The sequence below is a fragment of the Trichosurus vulpecula genome, chromosome 1, assembly GCF_011100635.1.
Source record: "Trichosurus vulpecula isolate mTriVul1 chromosome 1, mTriVul1.pri, whole genome shotgun sequence".
NCBI classification, from domain to species: Eukaryota; Metazoa; Chordata; class Mammalia; order Diprotodontia; family Phalangeridae; genus Trichosurus; species Trichosurus vulpecula.
Genome location: NC_050573.1, coordinates 527,514,644 through 527,536,898, shown reverse-complemented (window position 1 = coordinate 527,536,898; position 22,255 = coordinate 527,514,644). Strand labels below are relative to the sequence as shown.

The following is a 22,255-nucleotide window of genomic DNA, read 5'->3' as shown; positions in this document are numbered from 1 at the left end:
TGTAGTGGGTAGAAGTAAAGTGGATGAGGCAGGAAGGATAGGAAACAGAAGATATTTACAAACATAAAAAACAAAGATCAGGAGCAGATTATGTTTGGGAAAGTATATGTCTATATACGCATGTATATAGGTATAAGTGTATGTGTCTATCTGTATGTATATGTATGTATCAAGAAATATCTAAATTATATTGTAGCCTTCTGGGGGAGGTGGGGGAGGGGAAAATAGAACAAAGTTAAAAAGTGCACAGCAGGAACAAAAGGAAACACGAGAAAGCAGAGAAAAGATGGACAATTCTCAATGCAAGGTGTATTATTTATCATATAGGCTTTTTTGAAATGAAAATTTATTGTTACATATTTTGAATTCTCTCCTATGTTCTGCTATGCACGTAACGTGCTTTTTTCTTTCTTTATATTTAAGTTTCAATATTTAAATTCATGATATATTTTTGTTTCTTTTCTCTATTTTGTATTCGTGTTCTGGTAAAATAAAATTTAATAAAAAAAGAAGCACCAAAAAAACCATTTCCACTGGAGAGTGGTACAGTTCTGTATAATCTGTTACCTTTATAAAGACAGCTGTCATTTATAAATCACATTACGGTCTACAGAGTATATTCAGCAAATAAGCCAACATTCAGCACATACTGGCTGTCAGGCACTGTGCTGAGAGCTGGGAACTTAAAGAAAGGTGAACATGGTTCCTGTTCTCAAGGAACTTATATTCAAATGGAAGAGTCAACTTATAAATACTTAGGTATATTTTATGCTTACATATGCATACTTTCTATCTATGAATATACACACTTAGAAAGGTACATGTATGTTTACACGTGTATATGTATATGCTCAGAAAGTAAATAGATGTTAACTTTGGAGGGGGATGGGTTAGCAACAGCAGGGATCTAGAAAGTCCTTCAGAAAGTGGTGTTTGAGCTGAGTCTTGAAGGAAACCAGTTATTCCAAAAGAGAGAGATGAGGAGGAAGAGTATTCCAGGCATGGGGGACAACCAGTACAAAGACATGGAGGCTGGAGATGAAGTCCCACTTCTCATTCATCCTCACAACATCCCTGTATGGATCATGGTGCCTTTGTTATTGCTTCTTTTATTTAGAGGAGGAGAATAAGGCTCATTCACAGCTTAAGATCACAGATTCAGCATGTGGAGCTCAGCCACATACCTGTGTCTTTTTACGACTGCCAAGTCCAGTGCTCTCTCTATTATTAGTATTATACTAATCAATTAATTAATATTATACTAATTATACTAATATTATACTTTAAGGATGGTTAAAGCAATTGCTATGACATCTGTGGTCTAATCATTCTCAGCTTTGCAAAAGGGAGAGGAAGGCAGTGTTGCCAACATGTTTTTTTTGTTTTTAATATATTTTTATTTTTAGTTTACAACAGACAGTTCTACATAATTTTGAGTTCCAGATTTTCTCTCCTCCCTCCCCAAGATGGCATAGAATCTCATATAACTACCACGAATGACTTCGCATTGAATTAATTTTTTACACTAGTCAAGTTGCGGAGAAGAATTACGATCAATGGAAAGAATAATGACAAAGAAGAAACAGAACCAAAAAAAAAAAACCAACAACCCAGAAACAAAAACAAAAGAGAAGAGAAAAAGGCGAGCATGAAGTGTGCCTCAATCTGCATTCAAACTTCATAGTTCTTTCTCTGGATGTAGATAGCATTCTCCATCGTGAGTCCTTTGCAGTTGTGCCTGCACCTTGTGTTGCTGAGAAGAGCGAAGTCTGTCAGGGTTGGTCCTCACAGAATCCATATATCTGTGGTTGTGTACCGTGTTCTCCTGGCTCTGCTCTACTCACTCAGCATTATGTCGTATAGGTTTTTCCAGGTTGTTATGAAGTCTGTATCATCCCCATTCCTTATAAAAAGTAATATACTTTCTTCTCAGCAGTACATGGCACATACTCAAAAATTGACCATGTACTAGGGCATAAAAACTTCACAATCCAGTGCAGAAAGGCAGAAGTAGTCGCATCCTTTTCAGATCATGATGCAATAAGAATCATTTTTAATGAAGAACCATGGAAAAATAAGCTAAAAACTAATTGGAAACTAAGTAATCTAATTCTAAAGAATGAGTGGGCCAAAGAACAAATCAGAGAAACATTCATTCAAGAGAATGACAATAATGAAACAATATACCAAAACTTATGGGATGCAGCAAAAGCAGTTCTTAGGGGAAGTTTTATATCCCTAAACGCTTACATGAATAAAATAGGGAAAAAGGAGATAAATGATCTTGGCATACAGCTGAAAAAGCTAGTAAAAGAGCAAATTGAAAATCCCCAAATACCAAATTAGAAATTCTGAGAATCAAAGGAGAGATTAATAAAATTGAAACCAAGCCAACATGTTTTTTTCACTTGGTGCCTGTTGACAGGGCTTTGCAAATGGTTGGTCAGGGTAGTTAAGAGAAATTAAAGGTCATTTGCCTTCCCTCTTCCTTTTCCTGTTGTCTAGGTCTATTATTTCATTAGTATGGAAATTCTTATTGTTGATACTCCCTTGTTATTAATTCTTCATGACCCCAATTTGTAGTTTTCTTAATAAAGATACTGGAGTGGTTTGCCATTTCCTTCTCCAGCTCATTTTACAGATGAGTAAACTGAGGCAAACAGGGTTAAGTGACTTGCCCAGGGCCATACAGCTAGTATCTGAGGCCAGATTCAAACTAAGGAAGATCAGTTTTCTTGACTCCAATATCCACCTAGTACCATAGGTAACCCAAACTTCCTCCACTAAGGCAAATCAGAAACTCACTGTCTTAGAGCTGCCTGGGACATTGACAGGATAAGTGACCTGCTTACAGTTGCATAGCTAGTCTATGTCAAAGACAGAACCTGAACCCAGGTCTCCTGTCTCCAATGTCTACTGTTTGGTCACTATACCAACCTGTCTCTGGTCTATAAAAAGATCAAAGCCTTGAACTTGGTCCACTGACATTTGTTTCTAAATAACTGAGCCAAGTGTAGCTATGAATAATCTCTTTTGAATCATCCAGTTTTCTTGAAGTCAGTCTGGATGCATTCTAAGTGGGTGTCAGTCAGTCAGTCAATAAACATTTTAAAATTACCTTCTTTGTGTTAGGCTAACCACTGGAATGAAAAGAAAGGTAAAGGAGAATCCCTGCTCTCAAGGAACTTTCATAGTCTAATGGGTATCACTATGATAAGACCAGAAGGAAAATCTTATTTACATTTTTGAAAGGCTGTGTGGTACAGTGAAAAGACCATTGGACCTGCAGTCTTAATTCCCACCCATGACTCAATTCCCACCCATGGGCAAGTCACTTTTCTCTTTTGAGCCTCTTTCCTTATCTGTAAAATGGGGTTGCTTACAGTGGTGGTATTCAGCTGGTTCACACCAGTTCAGTAGAACCACTACCTAATTTTAGGTTGAGTTGGGTGAATGAGGTGTTAGCGGGGCCCTGCACCTGCCACGTGGTGGCAGTGTTGGCTTGGTTCCATGGAGAACCCAGTTAATTTATTTGAATCCCACCACTGGGTTGCTTACAGTGGTCACAACAGATATCCAAGGATGATCCTCAAAATCCAAGGTTTTGGCAAAAAGCTCAAATAAGATCAAGAATGTAAAGTGCTGTACAAACCATAAAGCCTATATAAATGTCTATCATCCTCATCCTCATCATTCTCATTACTAATATGTTCATATGTCCTTCCTGGCAATAGTTCCACTCTCCTTCTATCCACCAGGCTGATTCATGTTAAAAAGTGAACTAGGCCTTTCTCTTAGGGCATTTTCTTTATATAAATCTAATTTTTATTGATTTCTTTTGTTATTTTTTAAATCAACTTTATTTCCAGATCTACCTTCCTCTCCCTAATTCTCTTCCCTATCCAGTGTGCCTATCAGAGAGAGGCCTACACCAAAGACAGGAGACCTTAAGACAGGTTTTTAACCTAGAGTCCATGTCCATGCCCATTGATAAGTTTCAGGAGATTCATGAACTTCAGTGGGGAAAAAATTACATTTTTATTTCCACATAATTGATTTCCTTTGTAATCCTATGTATTTGATATATTTAAAATGTATTAATTAAAATAAAAAATGCATTATTCAGGGAAGGGGTCCATAGGTTTCACCAGATTGCCTGAGGGATCTATGACACACATACAAAAATTAAAAGCCTGTGCCCTAAATTATTATATTGAAGTCTAAAATATCGAAGCTTAGAATCATTGTCTACCACCTTCTTACTACCCAGCCTCCTCCTGTATCTCTAAAGATTTTTCTGAGAGGACTAACATAGCTTGTTATCACTGTCAATATGACTTAATCCTTACTTGGAAAAACTTTACAACAATTTCCTCTAACTCAGTTGTCTCCTGGTTCTACTTATTTAGGTTTTTGGTTTAAATGGAGTTTTGAAGTCTAGCATCTCCGTTGTTAAAGGAGAGAAATGGAAGTGGATCCGGGCTATTATCTCTCCAACATTCACCAGTGGCAAACTCAAGGAGGTAAGTATGATTCAGTCTGTTGTCAAAGCTTAGACAGTGATGATTAAGGGCTCAAAGAATGTTGGAATCATAGGGATAGACAGTATTCACAAAGATTGAGGATGACTGGGTCAAATTCCATTATAACCTCCCTCTGCTCACATTAAGATTTTCCTGCTCCTTTCCCTGTTTTTTTTTCCCCTTTCCTTCCTCCTGCCAATAATATTAGGCTTCTGATTTCTGACATCTTGAGGATACTAACTGATCATAGTCAACGTTTACTTTATGTAAACTGGGGTATACTGTCTAGCTACCATGAATATATATTAATAGGAAAGAAAGAGTCTAAATTTTTCTAAATTAGCTTATTTAAGCAAAATGGACAGAGGGAGTAGTAGTGCAGAACTGCTTGAAAAATGTAACATTGATAACATTGTTTCTCATAATCCCACTCTTCTATTTTTTTTGTTTAAATTCTATTTGATTTTATTTTCATTTGTGAATTCTCTCCCTCTCTACACCCTTCCCTGAAGGCAAGAAAAACAAAATACATTACAAATATGTATCGTCATATAAAACAAATTTCCACATTTATCATATCAGAAAGAAAGAAGAAAAGAAAGAAAAAAAGAGGAAAGGGAAGAAAAATGAAGGGAAGGGAGGTGAAGGGAATTTTGTTACATTAATTTTGTTTTTGCTTTTGTTTTTGGTTTGTGGTGGTTGTTTTTTTCTTCCATTTATATTGTTGCAAGTTACTGTATGTGCATATGTCTACATATGTAGATGTGTAACTATATAGGCTCTGTTTCCTCCACTCTTTATCAGTTCATGTAGAACTTTCCATGCTTCTCTGGATTCATCACACACATCATTTCTTACAGCACAGTAATATCCCATTATGATCATGTCATAATTTGTTTATTCATTTCAATTCACAGGCATTTACTTTGTTTCCAATTCTTTGCTGTCACAAAAAGTGCTACTGCAAATATTTTGGTGTATGTGGGGACTTTCTTCTTATCTATGGCTTCCTTGGGGTACACGTGCAGTAACAGAGCTTCTGCATCGAAGGATATGGGCATTTTAGTCATTTTAATTGCATACTTGCAAGTTGCTGTCTAAAATGATTGTACTATTTCACACCTCCACCAACAATGTATTAGTGTGTCTATCCTTCCAAAAATCACTTCAGCATTGACTTGCCATTTTTGGGGGTAATTTTGGCAAATTTACATTGGGTGAGGTGAAAGCTCACTTTTGATCTTTTGATTTGCATTTATCTTATTAGTGATATGGAACACTTTTTCATGTGGTTGTGACTAATTTATAATCCTTCTTTTGAGAACTTTTTGTTCATATCCTTCAATCACTTATCTGTTGAGCAATGGTCACATTCAGTAGTTACTTTAAATGGAATTTCTCCTTTTACTTTCTAATGGATTTTGTTGGAGATATACTGAAATGCTGATGGCTATGGTTATTCCTTCAATTTTTTTTAAATAGAAGCCCTTGCTTTATCCCGATCCTATTGGAAAAGTGGTTTATCCCTACTACATATAATAATGGCAACTAGTTTTAGATAGATATTAAGGGAAGATCCATTTATTCCTCTGTTTCTAGTGTTTGTAACAGAAATAGATGTGCTTTGTCAAAAGCTTTCACTTCGTCTATCGGTATAATCATATGACATTTTGCTGTTCTGATTAATGTGGTTTTTTGTGTTCCTAATTTTCCTAAAATAGAATGAACCCTGAATCCCCAGTATAAATCCAATCTGATCGTGATGAAAAATCATTTTCATATGTGCTATAGCCTATTATATTTTACTTAAACTTTTTGCATTCATACTCATAAGGGATATTCCTTTATAGTTTTCCTTCTCTGTTTTGTCTCTCCATAGTTTAAGTTTCAAGACCTTATATCACAAATGAATTTGCTAGAGTCTCATCTTTTCTTATTTTTGCAAATAGTTTATTTGTTACTTTGAATGTTTCATAAAAATGAAATGTTTTTCTTTTTTATGTTGTTCATATGACTTCGCTTTCTTTTTTAAAAAAGTCTCAGAGTAGCTAATGGTTTACTTAATTTTTTTCACAAAAATCAGCTCCTACTTTTATTAATTCATTGTTGTCATTGTCATTTGTTATTCTCTTTTTCACTTTCAGAATTTCTATTTTGTATTTATTGAAATTTTCAATTTTTTGGTTTTCTATTTTTTGTTGATAAAAGAATTTAGAGAAATAAAGTTTCCCTTAAATTCTGCTTTTGCTGCATTCCCCCAATTTTTTTATGTTGCTTATTGTTTTCATTATTTTTGATGAAATTAACTATTGTGTCTATGATTTATTCTTTGACTCACCAGTTCTTTAGGCTCATCATTTTATCTCCAATTAACTTTTTTTTGCTGTAAAGAGTATTTTATTTTTTCCCCACAATTACATATCAAGAATAATTTTAACATTCATTTTTACAAGATTTTGAGTTCTGAATTTTTTTCTCCTTCCCCTCCTCTGTTCTGAAAATGGTAGGCAGTTTGATATATGCTATCATATAAAACACATTTCCATATTTATTACAGTTGTGGAAGAAGAAACAAAAGGAATAAAAATCATGAGAAAGAATAAAATATACTTCACTCTGCATTCAGAGTCCATCAGTTCTTTATCTGCATATCGATAGAATTTTCCTTTATGGGTCCTTTGTACTCGTCTTGGATCATCGTGTTGCTGAGAAAAGCCGAGTCATTTATAGTTGATCATCATATGATATTGGTGATACTGCATACAGTTTTTTCCCTGGTTCTGCTCATTTCACTTTTTGTCAGTTTGTACAAGTCTTTCCAGGGTTTTTCTGAAATGTGTTTATTCATCATTTCTTATTTCACAACAGCATTCCATTACATTAATATATATCAGTTTGTGCAACTATTCCCCAATTGTTGGGCATACCCTCAGTTTCCAATATTGACACCACGAATAGTTCTGCTATAAATATTTTTGCATATATGGGACTTTCCTTCTTTTTATGATCTCTTTGGGATACAAACCTAGTAGTGATATTGCTGGATCAAACAGTATGCACAGTTTGGTTGCCTTTGAACATAGTTCCACATTGTTCTCCAGAATGTTTAGGTTAATTCCCAAGCTCCCTAACAGTGCAATAGTGTCCCAATTTTCCCACATCTTCTCCAACATTTATCATTTTCCTTTTTTGTCATTATTAGCCAATCTGATTGGTTTGAGGTGATATTTCAGAGTTGCTTTAACTTGTATTTCTCTAATCAAAAGTGATTTAGAGCACTTCTTCATATGCCTATAGATAGCTTTGATTTTTTCATCTGAAAATTGCTTGTTTATGTCTTTTGACCATTTATCAATTGAGGAGTGGCTTGTATTCTCACAAATTTCCCTTAGTTTTCCATATATTTGAGAAATGAGGTCTTTATAGGAGTCATTTGCTGATTCAGCTTTCTGCTTTCCTTCTAAAGCTGGTTTCATTGGTTTTGTTTGTATAAAAGCTTTTGAATTTAATATGATCATAATTATCTCTTCTACATTTTGTAATGCTCTCTTTCTCTTGTTTGGTCATGAATTTTTCCCCTCCCCATAGATCTGAGAGGTAGACTATTTCTTGCCCTTCCAATTTGATTGTTTTATTGTCTATGGTACCTTTTAGCAAGATGTAGTTTCTTTTCTTATCTCTGTAATTAGGTCTGTTTTTGCTCTTATTTTGCCTGACATCAGGATTGCTACCCCTGCTTTTTTTTACTTCAGGTAAAGCATAATAGATTCTGGTCCAGTGCCTTGCCTTTACTCTGTGTGTGCCTCTCTGCTTCAAGTGTGTTTCTTGTAAGCAACATATTATTATAGGATTCTGGTATTTTATCCACTCTGCTAATTGCTTCTCATTTATTGGAGAGTTCATCCCATTCACATTACAGTTATGATTACCACCTATGTATTTCCGTCCATCTTATTCTTCCTCCTGTCTGTCCTCTTCTTTCACCCTTTTCCATCTTACCAGTACCACCTCCCCTGATCTGCCCTCCCTTTTGTCAGTCTCACCTCCCTTTCCCCTTTACTTAATCTCCTCCCTCTTACTTCCCTGTCAGGCTAGATACATTCCTGCATTCAACTGATTGTGTATATGAATCCCTCTTTGAGACAATTCTGATGGGAGTAAGATTCAAGCCGTCCTTGTCTACTACCCTCCCAACTCCCCTCCATTGTAATAGGTTCTTCTCACCTCTTCCTGTGAGATAATATACCTGATTCCACTTCTCCCTTTCTTCTGTACCCATTGTATTCCTCTTTCTCATTCCTTAGTTTTTTTTGATGTCATTCCTTGAAATCCACTTTATACCCATACCCTCTGTCTATGTACATTCTTTCTACATGTACTGTTAGTGAAATAATTTTTAAGTTACTGGTATTGTCTTCCCAGGGAGGGATGCAAACAATTTAGCTCTATTAAATCTCTTATGTTTTCTTTTCCCTTTGTAACTGTTTAATACTTCTCTTGGGTCTTGATATTGGAGGTCAAAGTTTTGGTTTAATTTGTTCATCTCCTTATGAAGGCTTGAAATCCTTCTTTGTCATTGAATGTCCATTTTTCCCTTGAGGTATTATTTGTTTTGCCAGGTAAGTGATTCTTGGTTGTAGTCCTAGCTCCTTTGCACTCCAGAATATCATGTTCCATGACCTCTGATCCTTTTCTTTCTTTTTCTTCCTTTTTGGAGGGGGGAAGGCAGGGCAATTGGGGTTAATTGACTTGCCCAAGGTCACAGAGCTAGTAATTGTATCAAGCATCTGAAGTCAGATTTGAAATCAAGTCCTCCTGACTTCAGGGCTGGTGCTCTATTCACTGCGTACCTAGCTGCCCCAACTTCTGATCTTTTAATGTTACATCTGCCAAGTCCTGTGTGATCCTAATTATGACTCCCCAAATATTTGAATTGTTTATTTCTGGCTAATTGTAGTATTTTTTCCTTGACCCAATAGTTCTGAAATTAAACTATAGTGTTTCTTGGGGTTTTTATTTTGAGATTTCTTTCCTGAAGTGATCTGTAGATTCTTTCAATAACTATTCTCCCTCTGGTCTCAGGACATCAGGGCAATTTTTCTTGATAATTTCTTGAAAGATGCTTTCGAGGTCCTCCTTTTGATTATGGCTTTCAGGTAGCCCAATGATTCTGATATTGTTTCTCCTGGATCTATTTTCCAGGCCAGTTGTTTTGGCCATGACCATTTTACATTTTATTCCATTATTCCATTCCTTGGAATTTGCTTGATTGATTCATGATGTCTTATAGAGTCATTAGCTTCCACTTGTCCAATTCTAACTTAAAAGGTGCTTTTTTCCTCAGTTAGTTTTGTATTTTCTTTTCCATTTGGACAATTATATTCTTTAAGGAGTCATATTCTTCAGTGGATTTTTGTATCTCTTTTGCCTTTTGGCCAAGGGGTGGAGAACTTGCAGCCTCAAGGTCACATGTCTCTAGGTCCTCAAGTGTGGCTCTTTGAATGAATCCAAACTTCACAAACAAATCCCAAAAGGATTTGGATTTAGTTGAAGGCTGCACTTGAGGACCTAGAGGGCCACATGTGGCCTGGAGGCCATAAGTTCCCCACCCCTGATTTGGCAATTCTACTTTTTAAGCAGTTTTCCAAGCTGTTGAATCTTGTTTCATAATTTTCTTGCATCACTCTCATTTCCTTTCTCATTTTTTTCTTTTTCCACTCATATGATTTTTAAGCTCCTTTTTGAGCTCTTCCATGAGTTCTTTCTAAGCTTGAGACCACTTTCCATTTTTCTTTGGGCTTTGCCCATAGGTATTTTGACATTGTTGTCCTCTTCCAAGTTTGTGTTTTGATCTTCCCTGTCACCATAATAACTTTCTATGGTCAGATTCTTTCTTCTTCTTCTTCTTCTTCTTCTTCTTCTTCTTCTTCTTCTTCTTCTTCTTCTTCTTCTTCTTCTTCTTCTTCTTCTTCTTCTTCTTCTTCTTCTTCTTCTTCTTCTCTTCTTCTTCTTCTTCTTCTTCTTCTTCTTCTTCTTCTTCTTCTTCTCTTCTTCTTCTTCTTCTTCTTCTTCTTCTTCTTCTTCTTCTTCTTCTTCTTCTTCTTCTTCTTCTTCTTCTTCTTCTTCTTCTTCTTCTTCTTCTTCTTCTTCTTCTTCTTCTTCTTCTTCTTCTTCTTCTTCTTCTTCTTCTTCTTCTTCTTCTTCTTCTTCTTCTTCTTCTTCTTCTTCTTCTTCTCTTCTTCTTCTTCTTCTTCTTCTTCTTCTTCTTCTTCTTCTTCTTCTTCTTCTTCTTCTCTGTTTTTTTATTGCTAATTTTGGGGCCTTTTCCCTTTCTTTTAAGTTTTATCTCTATTCCCAGGGTAGAAGGGGCTGTGTCTCAGGTTTCTTGTGCCATTGACTGCAGGCCCTGAATGTTTACCTGGTGCTGCACTGATGCTGCCCTGAGGCCCACAGGAGAGCCTTGTTTCTGGTGCTGTGTTGAAGGTTGGGGTGTGTGTTGGCTGGCACTACTGGAGGTTGTAGGGGTCTGGCAGCTTACCTTGGTGCTGATCTGGGGTCCTAGTGGTGTTATCTGGCATGTGCCTGAGGTCAAGTGGAGTGTTTCTGCATTTCCCCATGGCTATACTGAAGCACAAGGAGGCCTGACACGAGGAGGCTCCCTGTTTGACCTGGGCTATGCTGAAGCATGTGGTGGTTCTTGGAGTTGGAGTCTGCCGGTTCCCTTGGCTAAGCTAAGGTATGTGGGGGTCCTGGTATCTGTGTTTGCCTGCTCTACCATACTGGGACTGAGGATCTCCTGCTGATTTGCTGAGGTAGGGCTTGTTGCAGGCTCGCTGGGACACTTCCTGTCCTGGAACAATCTCCCCTTTTACCTGAGATGGACCTTTCTTGTCCAACCTCCAAGTCTCCCGGGCTAAAAGACCTCTCTATTCTGTCTTTCTGCTGGCTCTGTTCTAGAATTTATTCTGGGATGCTATTTTCTGGTTGTTTGGAGGTGAATATGGGAGAGCTACAGCAATTTACTGTGTACTCCCCTATTTTGGCTACCAGAAGATCCAATGTACTTTTAACTCTTTCTTAGGTAGCTCTTTAAGGAATATAATTTTTATTGCATTGTGGTGAGTAAATGATATATTTATCACTCCTTTTCTGCCTTTGTTTATCAATCTTCTCATCATAGACTGCCCCCCTGCCCAGGCCCCCCCAGCCAATATCTGGCAAATTTTTGTAAAGGTGCCATGTATTGCTGAGGTCAAATAGTGACAAATATATATGTATGTATATAAAGCCTTTTTCTTATCCATTCAGTAATCACCACTATCTATCTTATATAATTTATCTGGAGTTCCTTTGAAGTCCTTAACTTCTTTATTGTCTTTTTTTTGTTAGATTTGTTTGGTTTTGAATGGGAGTACATTGCGATTCCTCATTATTGTAGTTTTAATTCTCATTTCTCTCAATAACAAGTTTAATTTCAATGTTCTGTTTCTCTATGTATGTGTGCATGCATACATGGATGTACACACACATATATATATATGTATACACACATACAACTACATACATATATACACATTTTGATTTTGTGTATATGTACATATATGCATACATATACATATATTCATACACATGCATGTATGCATGTGTGTGTGTGTGTGTGTGTAAAATCAGCTAGGTGGTATAGTGGATAGAGTGCTGGCCTGTAGTCAGGAAGACTCATCTTCTTGTTCTCAGACTGTATGACCTGTATGGCTGTATGACCCCTAGGCAAGTAAAGTAACCATGTATGCCTCAGTTTCCTCATCTGTAAAGTGAGCTGGAGAAGGAAATGGCAAACCACTCCATTATCTCTGCTAAGAAAACCTCTCAAATGTTGTGATGAAGAGTTGGACACAACTGAAAAACAACCGAACAAAAATTGTATATTGATATTAATTGTCACCTGAAAACATAGTATTTCTCTGCTCTTTTAATCAAATCCATTTTCATTGCTGCTTTGTCTGAGACCATGTTTACTACCCCAACTTTTTCACTGAAGCAGAATAGATTTTACTCTGTTTCCTTATTTTATTTGATGTGAATCTTTATGTTTCAAGTGCTTTTTTTTGGTAAATTCTACTATTGAATCCATTCTGGTCTCTTCTGTTGTTTAATGGGTGAATTCATCTCATTCATATTCACAGTTATCATCATGAATTTTATATTTCCCTCTGTTCTTAAACTTTTTCTTCTCTTTGACTTCATCCTCCCCAATGAGAGAAGAAAAGAACAGATAGTGAGAAAGATGGTGTATGCGCAGTGCCCGTTGTCTGTATGTAATCAAGTTTGCTTTCTCTTCCCCAACCCTCTTCTCATCTCCTCATGTAGGCCTCATTCACAAAGGTGATAAAGAGATGCCCAATATATGGTAAAGAGTCCAAAGCTATTTCTTGAATTAAGACTTTATGTTAGGGTCAGACTCTGCATACTTCCAGAAGGAATACTATAGTTTTGTTTTGTATTATGTGGGACCTGCTTCTTTTTTCTCTGGGCATTGAGTACTCAGTTTTTTAAGGATTTCTGGATCAATTCATGTCAGGGAACTACAACCTTTTATCAGGTCCTAAGTAGCATTAACTAGAATGGAGTCTCTGATCGCTGCCTTTCTAGACTTAGTTTGGTAATTTTCTGAATCTATTTTAAGTCTAGGAAACACAACTGTCAGCGTACTCATGGTTTTAGTTCCAGTAGACAGTTGCAGTTTCAGCAGGAAAGCATGTTTTGTGGAGCTTTGTAAGGATAAGGGCTGAAACAAAGATGGCCTTCTGGGTGAACCTTAAAACCAATTAATGAAAACTACTTTGTCATCATTCAATTAAAAAAAAAACTTCCCTTCTCTTTAATATGAGGAATTAAGATTTTATGTTATATGAAACCAAGTACCTAGTGTAACTAGAGGTATATATCCTGTTGGACATTCTAGCAACTGTGAACTGATTGACCTTGGGCTGTGTTTCAGATGTTTCACATTATCAAACACCATGGAGATGTTCTGGTGCAAAACATTGAGAAGAGAATGGCCAAGGATGAGTCTGTGAATATGAAGGAGTAAGTATGACCATCCAGGGTTTGCAAGGAAAACCAATTGCCTTTGCAAGATTGGGGCAAGCTTGATTAGATAATTCAGAATGGAGACTCTTCTCACTGAATAAAATAGAGTTCAAGGTAATGTGATCCTGGGCCTAGAGAGTCAGTTTCAGAGTCTTAAAAAGCAGGGTTCAAGTCCTGCCTCTGATGCTGACTGGCTATGTGACCCCTGCCAACTCAGTTAATTTCACATATCCCAAGACAACTAATTCACAATCTGTTATTAGTAGATGGACTTTCTTCATTCGAATTTCCTCTATGAGTGAAGTCATAGGTCTAATTGAGAGAGAGAGAGAGAGAGAGAGAGAGAGATTGAGACAGACAGACAGGCAAGCAGGCAGACAGAGACAGAGAGACAGAGAGACAGAGACAGAGAGAGACACAGAGACAGAGACTGAGAGACAGAGACATGGAGACAGACATTTGTCTTTGCCTAGACAAGTAGATTACCCCAAACTTATAGGCCCAAAGCCCATTAAATTGGAGTAGATAAAAAAGATGGAGGATTTTGCTTTGAAATGTAATAGGATCATTGGCCTCAACTACAAAGAAGGAAGTATGACATAAAAAATAGAAAGCTGACTGCAGTGTCAAAAAGACATAGGTTCAAATCTTGCCCCTTATATATGCTTTCTCTGAGATGCTAGGTGCCTTAATTAAACTCCCAATGTCCCAGGTAAGTTTTAGAAGAGTTGCTATTTTGCTTTGGAAGAAAAAGTTTATTTAGCCCCAAATGAAAGAACTTTACCAAAAGTTTTTAATAGAACTTCAGCTGTAAAGGAAGTCTCATCTAGATAGCAGGAATCTCTTCTACAAAATCCCCCATGACTTCCCCAGTAGCCCTTCCTGATCTGTACCAAGTTTGGTGAGACTTGGAAACAGGGCTTCCTTATGAATCACATCTTTCAGTTGTGTTAGGAAATTTCCTCTTCAATGTCTCCCATCTCACCCTGTCTCCAGTAATCCTGAAATTGTGCTTTTTTGATTTAAATTCTACTTAAAGCCCTTCATTCTTATAACTTAAGGCTTTGATCCATATTAGAATGCAAATGTGCCTGGAAGAGACACCTAACTTATGAACAGTCATTTCTCAGAGTAGGTCCCAGAGCAAATTTTGCTTCAGAGAAAGGCTCTGGGTGACTGAGAAGTTAGGAATGGCTGAGAGTGATACAGAACTGAGGCTAAGGGTATTGTGGTGCAGTAGAATGAGTGCTGAATTTGAAGTCCAAAGTCCTGGTATTAACTATTTATATGACCTTGGACAAATCCCCTAATGACTCCACCCTTCAGTTTCCTCATCTGCTAAATGATTGGGCTTGGACTAGATAACCTTCAAATTTCCTTACTGCTCTTTCAGGTTCAAATACTGGCTCTGCCCACTTACTAGTTTGGCAAGCCCCATTTGGACCTCAGTCGGTTCCTATAATGAAGTGGTAGGACTAGTTCAGGAATTCTTAGCTTGGCTTTCAGGAGCCCTTAAGAGGACTGGGGCTAAATTTCAAGGGGCCCATGACTATGGATGTAAAATGATTATGTTTTTATTTTCACTACTGTCCAACTGAAATTCAGCATTATGAAAATGAGCGTTATGAATGAAGACAACAAGTGTTATTCTGAATCGGATCCATCGATTTCACCAGACTGCCAAAAGGGTTCCTGACCCACGAAAGGTTAAGAACTCCTGGCCTCTAAGTCCCCTACAGTTCTAAGTCTTTGCTCCCATGAAATGACCAACTTTATCATTAGACCCAAGAGCAGGATTTCTTGTTTGACTCCAGGCAAGTCATTCCATTGATTAAAATCTCTGTTTCCTCCTCTGTAATACGATGATAATAATCCTTTACTTCACAAGATTGTTCTGAGAAAATTCTCTTCAAACCACCCTTGTAAACTTGCAGGTGTGAGGTAGTTGTTGGCTATTCTCTTTATGTGTGAAAACACTTTTTTAATGGTAAAACATCAGGTAAATATAAGTTGGTACTATTACTGCCATGGGAACTCCCCCTTCCCCGTCATGATGATCTGTGAGTTAGTGAATGAGTTGTAGAGAGTTACAATGGATAGACATATAAAGGTCAAGTGACTTACACAGTGTCTGAGGTAGAATTTGAACCTAAGTCTTTGGTTTTCCAAGCTCAGCGTTCTATGTATGGCACCAGGACTCTCTCTGACCTTAACATTAGTAGCAGAAAAATATACTTCCTTGCAAAGACTATTCCAGTCTTCAGGGAATGGGACAAAGTGACTGGTTTTGTTATTTTCTTTTGTTTTCTCTCAGGAATGGACACACCAGTTAGATGATTAAGGATACATAGGACAGCCCTTTTTATGTTTTTTTTTCCCAGCTTTAAGAGTGAAAACATTTCCATCTGTAAGCATGCTCGGAGGTTCTAATGACAGAGCAGGTGTCTGAAGTGACTCTACATAATTCTAATCTGTAAAACCTGTCTCCTTTTATGAAGCTTTGCGTAAGGGACATATTTTGGTATATTTCAGAGCACTTTTCTTATGGCCCACCACAGATGACTATCTTAGGCAATTTGGAGTAGAGTAGAAAGAGCACTGGGCTTACAATCATGCTAGACATAATTTAAGTTTTAATCCCTCATCTGACATGTACTAGTTTGGTGACCCTAGACCAGTCACCTTATATCGCTAATCCTCACTTTCCCCATCTGTGAAATAGGTATAATAATACCTGTAGTATCTAATTTTCAGGGTTTTTGTATGGGTCAAATGTGATCAGACATAGCATGTCCTTTGCAGACCTTAAAGCAACATAAAAATGTCAGCTATTATTATTATTTCAAAAGGCTGTATGAATCTATGTGATCCAGTTCACATTTTTTTAAATTGAAGAAACATTTAGTAAGTGTACTGTGCTCCCCATTGGAGGAAATGTACGGCCACTCAGCAACATCCTGTAGCAACTAAGGGGAGAAGGGGTGGAGGAAGAAGAGCATGGGTCAAGGGAGAAAAAAGGATTGTTTGGAATGCAAGCATCAGGATCTATTATTGGAATAAAAAAATGTTCCCTGTTCAAGTACAGAGAGAAAATAGTTTTACAATTCTAAAAGAAGTCTTTTTTGACAAAAGTGAAAGAACTCTTCTCCAAGGAGAGTAAGTTGCTGTTACAACAGTTAAGACCATCTACTCAACTATATCTTTGTATAACTTTCAAATATTTTATTTCACTTTACATTCCACTCTTAGGCCACCAAGTGGTGGGGATTTCTACATCTTTATATAATTTAGATGCTGCAAAATAATTGTAGATTCCACTTTTCTTTCACACATCTATAGTACCTTGTATGCCATGTCACAGAATTATAAAATCGTAGAATGTCAGACCTGGAAGAAACTTTCGGTGACATGAGGTCATAGAGTTAGAACTAGAAGAGAACTTAGGGACCACTGAGTCCATACTTCTCATTTTCTAGATTAAGAAACTGAGGCCCAGAAAGGTTAAATGGCTTATCTAATGACATTCAGCTAAATAGTGACAGAACTGTAAGTAGAACCCGACCCCTCTTGACTCTTAGCCTCCTTGGATCAACATACATAAATGTTTTTGTGTGTGTACATACTCACGTATATTAATACATAGACATGTATGTGCGTATGTGTATGTATACATGGCATTCAAGCCATCAGTAGCTATACTTGTTCACTATCTTGCATAATTCCTAGCACAAAATCCCTAGTACAGTATGGGTGCTTAAGAAAAGCTTGAAAGATCATCTGAGAATCTTGAATTCCTACCAGCTGTTTTTTTTAAATAAAAGATCTTTTTCTCTCTGCAGTTTCTATGGGGCCTACAGCTTGGATGTCATCACCAGCACTTCTTTTGGTGTGGACATTGACTCCATTAACAACCCCAATGACCCCTTCCTTGTGCACATCAAGAAGCTGTTCTCTTCCACCTTTCTAAACCCTCTGCTCCTTTTAATAGGTATGGAATTGATTCCTCATCAAAACATGTAGAGCAGTGCTCACTCCCAACCTGAGGGTTTTTGTAGCTCCACAATAGTAACTAAGTTTCTCAAGAGTTGGAAAGGGCCGTATTTCATGCCCCAGTATTCAAGTAAAACTAAAGACCTTTGAGAGCAGTGTCCCAAGAACAAAAAATAGAATACACTTCTCATGTCACAGAACAATCCTCAATTTCCTGAGCCAGCTAGGTGGTTCAGTGGCTAGAGTGCTGAACCTGGAGTCAGGAAAAACTGATTTCAAATCCCGACTTAGACTAGGTCAAGTCAGCCTGTTACATTGGGACAAGAATAGCCCTTAACTCATAGGGATGTTGTGCGAATCAAATGAGATAATATATGCAAAGTGCTTCATAGATCATAAAGCACTGTACACATGCTAGCTTTCATTACTTCTGTGGAGTTGCATTTCGGCAGAACATTTGGACTGACAAATTGGGAAATCAAAACAACCTAATAGGGATTTATTAAAGGTCTACTTTGCAAGATACTGTGGGAGGTGCTGTGGATATAAGAACAAAACCAAGTCAAAACCAAGTCTCTACCTTCAGGGAACTTATATCTTACAAGGGAATGTTTTTGTTCAGTCATTTTAGTTGTGTCCAATTCTATGACCATATTTGTGGTTTTCTTTGCAAAGATACTGGAATGGTTTGCTATTTCCTTCTCCTGCTCATTTTCCAGATGAGGAAACTGAGGCAAACAGGGTTAAGTGACTTTCCCAGGGACACACAGCGAATGTGTCTGAGGCCAGATTTGAACTCAGATCTTACTGACTCTAGCACCAGCCCTCTATTCACCGTGCCACTTAGTTGCCTTTTACAGGGGGTACAACATATACATTTTGTACCTACTTTGTACACATTTTCCAGTCAAATATCTGTGTGTATGTTGATTTCTACCAATAGAAAAGAAGATTCTTGAAGGTAAGTACAGTTTTGTTTTTGTCTCTGTGTCCCCAGCATTTTATAGAGTTTTTTACATTGCAGGCACTTAGTGGCTTCCTAAATGAATAAATATGGATGATGAGAGGAAAGGGAGATCACTCACATACATGGCAAAGTAACCAGAAGAGGCTTTCTGAAGCGGATGTAACATAAACTGAGCCTTGCAGGAAGTTAAGGATTTTCAGAAATTGAAATGAGGAGGAAGTGAATTATGGGAACCAAGGAACATACAGGCATGAAGGTGGGAAAGAGAGTGCCAAATTCAGGGAATGGATTGAAAGCCAGGCTAATTTGGCTAGAACTTAGGACCCATAAACCACCCAAGACCAGGGCCATGGCTTTTGCAACCGTCATTTCCATGTAGAAGAGGTATCACCATATAGAGAAAGTAAGAATTCTGGGGTTGGAGATAGGCTCATTAGAAAAATCATCTATTGGATCCTTGGATTTAGGGCTAGAAATCATCATTTTAGAAATGTGAAAATGGGCCAAGGAACGGAAATGACTCACCTAAGGACACAGATGAAGAAGAACTGGGATTTTCTGACTCCAAATTCAGTGTTCACTGTGATAATTCACTAACATTTAGGGCCTGATAGATTCATTTTCCAAACTTATAGAATATTTTACTCTTGGCCCTTGGCTCTTCATGGACTCTTTCCCTTCTCTCTGTAGGTATGGTTAGGTCTCTGTTAGCCTAAAAACTTGAGACCCCCATGCATGCTTCCATGATTTTTCTTTGCTAAACTCCAAGCCAACATTCACTTTCTCATCATGCACTTGCTTATCAGAACATTGCAAAGACGATTCATTGTGATTCTTCTCAACCAGGATCTCCCTTTGAATTCTTGAGAGCTCTGTACTTCTCACAGACACTGCTGTACTCTACTTAGAGCTATCTTGATTTCTATAAATCTGATATCTCCCCTATTGCCTTTCAGATTCTTCAGTGCATTTCAATTCCCATATTAAGCACCTATAGTATAAGTCTTTCTCCTAGACTCTGAGGGACATTTGAAGTGTCTATGAGTTACTGGCCCTGCCTTCATGTAACTTACCATCTAATTGGGACATAAGATACACATACAGTATAATACAACAAGCACTAACAAGATACAAAACAAAGTAGTATGTATGGTCTGAAGGGAAAAATTCTTATTGGTTGGGAATAGAAGGAAAGATTTCCTGAGAGAAGTAATATTTGAGTAGGACTTTAATGGGTGGATAGGAATTTAACTAGGGAAGGAAAAAGACAGGATGTTAGAGGCAGAACTAGGGCATCATGGCAAATCACATAAAAGAGGAATAGCACATGTTATGTTCAGGGGATAGAAAGCAGTCCAGATTTGCTAGTGAGTTGAGTTTGTAGAGGAGAGTTAGATAAAAAAAAAAACAGCTCTATAGGTAAGGTGGTGCCAGATTATGGAGGGCATTATATGATAGAGGTGTTAGAATACTACTCTGTAAGTGGTAGGGAGCAACTATAGAGGTTTGAGCTGAGAAGTAACCAGCATACAAAGAAAATTACCTTAACAGCAGTGAAAAAGATGAATTAGAAGATAGGGAGGTAGAAGGAAGGTGGGAATACCTATTAGGAGGCTATTGCAGTAGTCCAGATGCTATGTCTTATTCTTCTTAGTACTCCTATAAACTGGCAATTCTTAATCTGGGGTCAATGAACTTTGCTTCCGTTTAGTTGATCAGTAATGTCCAATGTAACCTCAAGGACCAACTATCCTCATGGTTTTCTTGGTAAAGATGTTGGAGTGGTCTGTCGTTTCCTTCAGGCGATTCAGTGGATCTTTTTGTCAGGCAATCTGGGGTTAAGTGACTTGCCCAGGGTCATATAGCTAGAAAGTGTCTATGGCTGGATTTGAACTAGTGTCTTTCTGACTCCAGGCCTAGTGCTATATCCACTGAGCCACCAGATGCTTCATGAACTTAGTTTAAAAAACTTTTTGATTACTACATTTCAATGTAATTAGTTTCCTTTATATTTTGTTTTGTGCAGGCTGTCCAAGGGGTATATGATAAAAAGTTACCCTTATTCTAGATGCTTAACACAAAGTTTTGCACAATAAATACTTTTTCCATTGAATTGTATCTCATGAAATGTCAGTCCAACTATTCGAAAAATTTGTGGAATTAGAAGTTATTTTTAATAGTAATACAGACAGTTCATTGGCCTAAGTCAAAGGATTCTAGCATCATAAATTTATAACTGGAAGGGACCTCAAAGGCCTTCTAGCTCAATCCCCTTACTTAAAAGACAAAGAACCTGAAACTCAAAGAGAGGGAGTGACTTGTCTAAGGTGACAGAGATAGGAAGTATTAGAGGTGGGATTAGAACTCAGGTTCAGAACCAGTGTTCTTCTATACCATGATCCTATAGTATTAAATAACTTGAATTGGAACTAAGATCGATATCAGTATATTGATCTTCCTAGTGTTTTCTCCCACTTTTCCTGCTCAACCCTGTGTCTCATCATGGTCACTAGAAAGGGTCTCTGCAAAGCCCTCTTCTCCCCTTTTTGATATTATACTGATTGGTTTCTTTTGACATTTTCTCTAGTGGTGTTTCCTTCTCTTGTGCCCATATTGGCAAAAATGAATGTGAGTCTTTTATCTAAAGAAAGTCTGGACTTTCTTGTGAATGCAATGCGACATATCATGGCAGATCGGCAAAAGAGCAACGGAAAGGTAGGTCCAACTCTAGAGTATATAAAATCAGTTTTGCTGAAATTTTGGCCTTAATACGCATCATTGTCAAACGATGCTTTTTTGTTTTTTTTTTTATATAGGATCCTAAATTTAGAGTTTATGTAATCCGATTATCTTATTTTACAGATAAGAAAACTGAGGCACCAAGAATTTAAAATGATTTGCCTAGGGTGGTAGAACCATTTAATTAATGCGTTTCAGATCTGGTATTTAGGGAAGCATCAACATGGCTGCTCAGGTTATGGAGTTGAAAAGAACTGAGGAGGCATGTTCAGTTTGGGTAGTCTTATGATGTAAAAGAAAATGGAGTGTTCAAGTATGCCTGGGAGTAAAGAGACCGGGGTTCTGTTCTGCAAGCTGCTAATAACTAAATACCTATGTGATCTTGGGCAGGTTACCTATCTTCTCCAGAGCTATGATTGTGTGTCATGTGTGTATGTATGTGTGTGTGTGTGTGTGTGTGTGCGTGTGTGCGTGTGCATGTGTGAGTGTGTGTCTGTGAGAGAGACAGAGACAGAGACAGAGAAAATCTTCATTAGACTCTGCTGTCAATCAAACGTAACTCTCATACTGTACTAGTCAGTAGCATAAAGCAAAGGACAGAGGGGAGGCAGAAAGGAAATTATTAGTCCTGAAAGTCCTTAGGAGTCCCATCTGGGCCTGCTACCAATCCCAGCCATGTCTTTTTCATAATCAGAGTTTTAATTCAATATCTGTGCTTCCCTACACATCTCAAGGTTTTGCATGAGGTGAAAATGGAGAAGATTCTCTTAGGAAAGTTATGCCATGCTGGGGCATGAGTTGTGAGGAGAACTAGGAAGAATACCACACTTACATCTTGTTACTGCCATCCAAAATCATTCCTTTCGAGATTCATTCTTTAACTTACAACTTTGTGTTAATAATTTTTAAAATATTTTTCAAATAATAAGCTTTCGATTTTTACCCT

At 37.4% G+C, this 22,255-nt stretch overlaps 1 protein-coding gene across 1 annotated transcript in view; it reads left to right on the top strand.

The window, feature by feature from the left end:
* The window catches only part of LOC118830187 (cytochrome P450 3A24-like), a 64,615-nt gene that overhangs the window by 32,175 nt on the left and 10,185 nt on the right, over positions 1-22,255 (top strand). The window contains exons 5-8 of the mRNA XM_036737097.1: positions 4,410-4,523; positions 13,522-13,610; positions 17,453-17,601; positions 21,158-21,285. Of these exons, the coding sequence (XP_036592992.1) occupies positions 4,410-4,523; positions 13,522-13,610; positions 17,453-17,601; positions 21,158-21,285 (480 nt within the window). The remainder of the gene's footprint in view (positions 1-4,409; positions 4,524-13,521; positions 13,611-17,452; positions 17,602-21,157; positions 21,286-22,255) is intronic.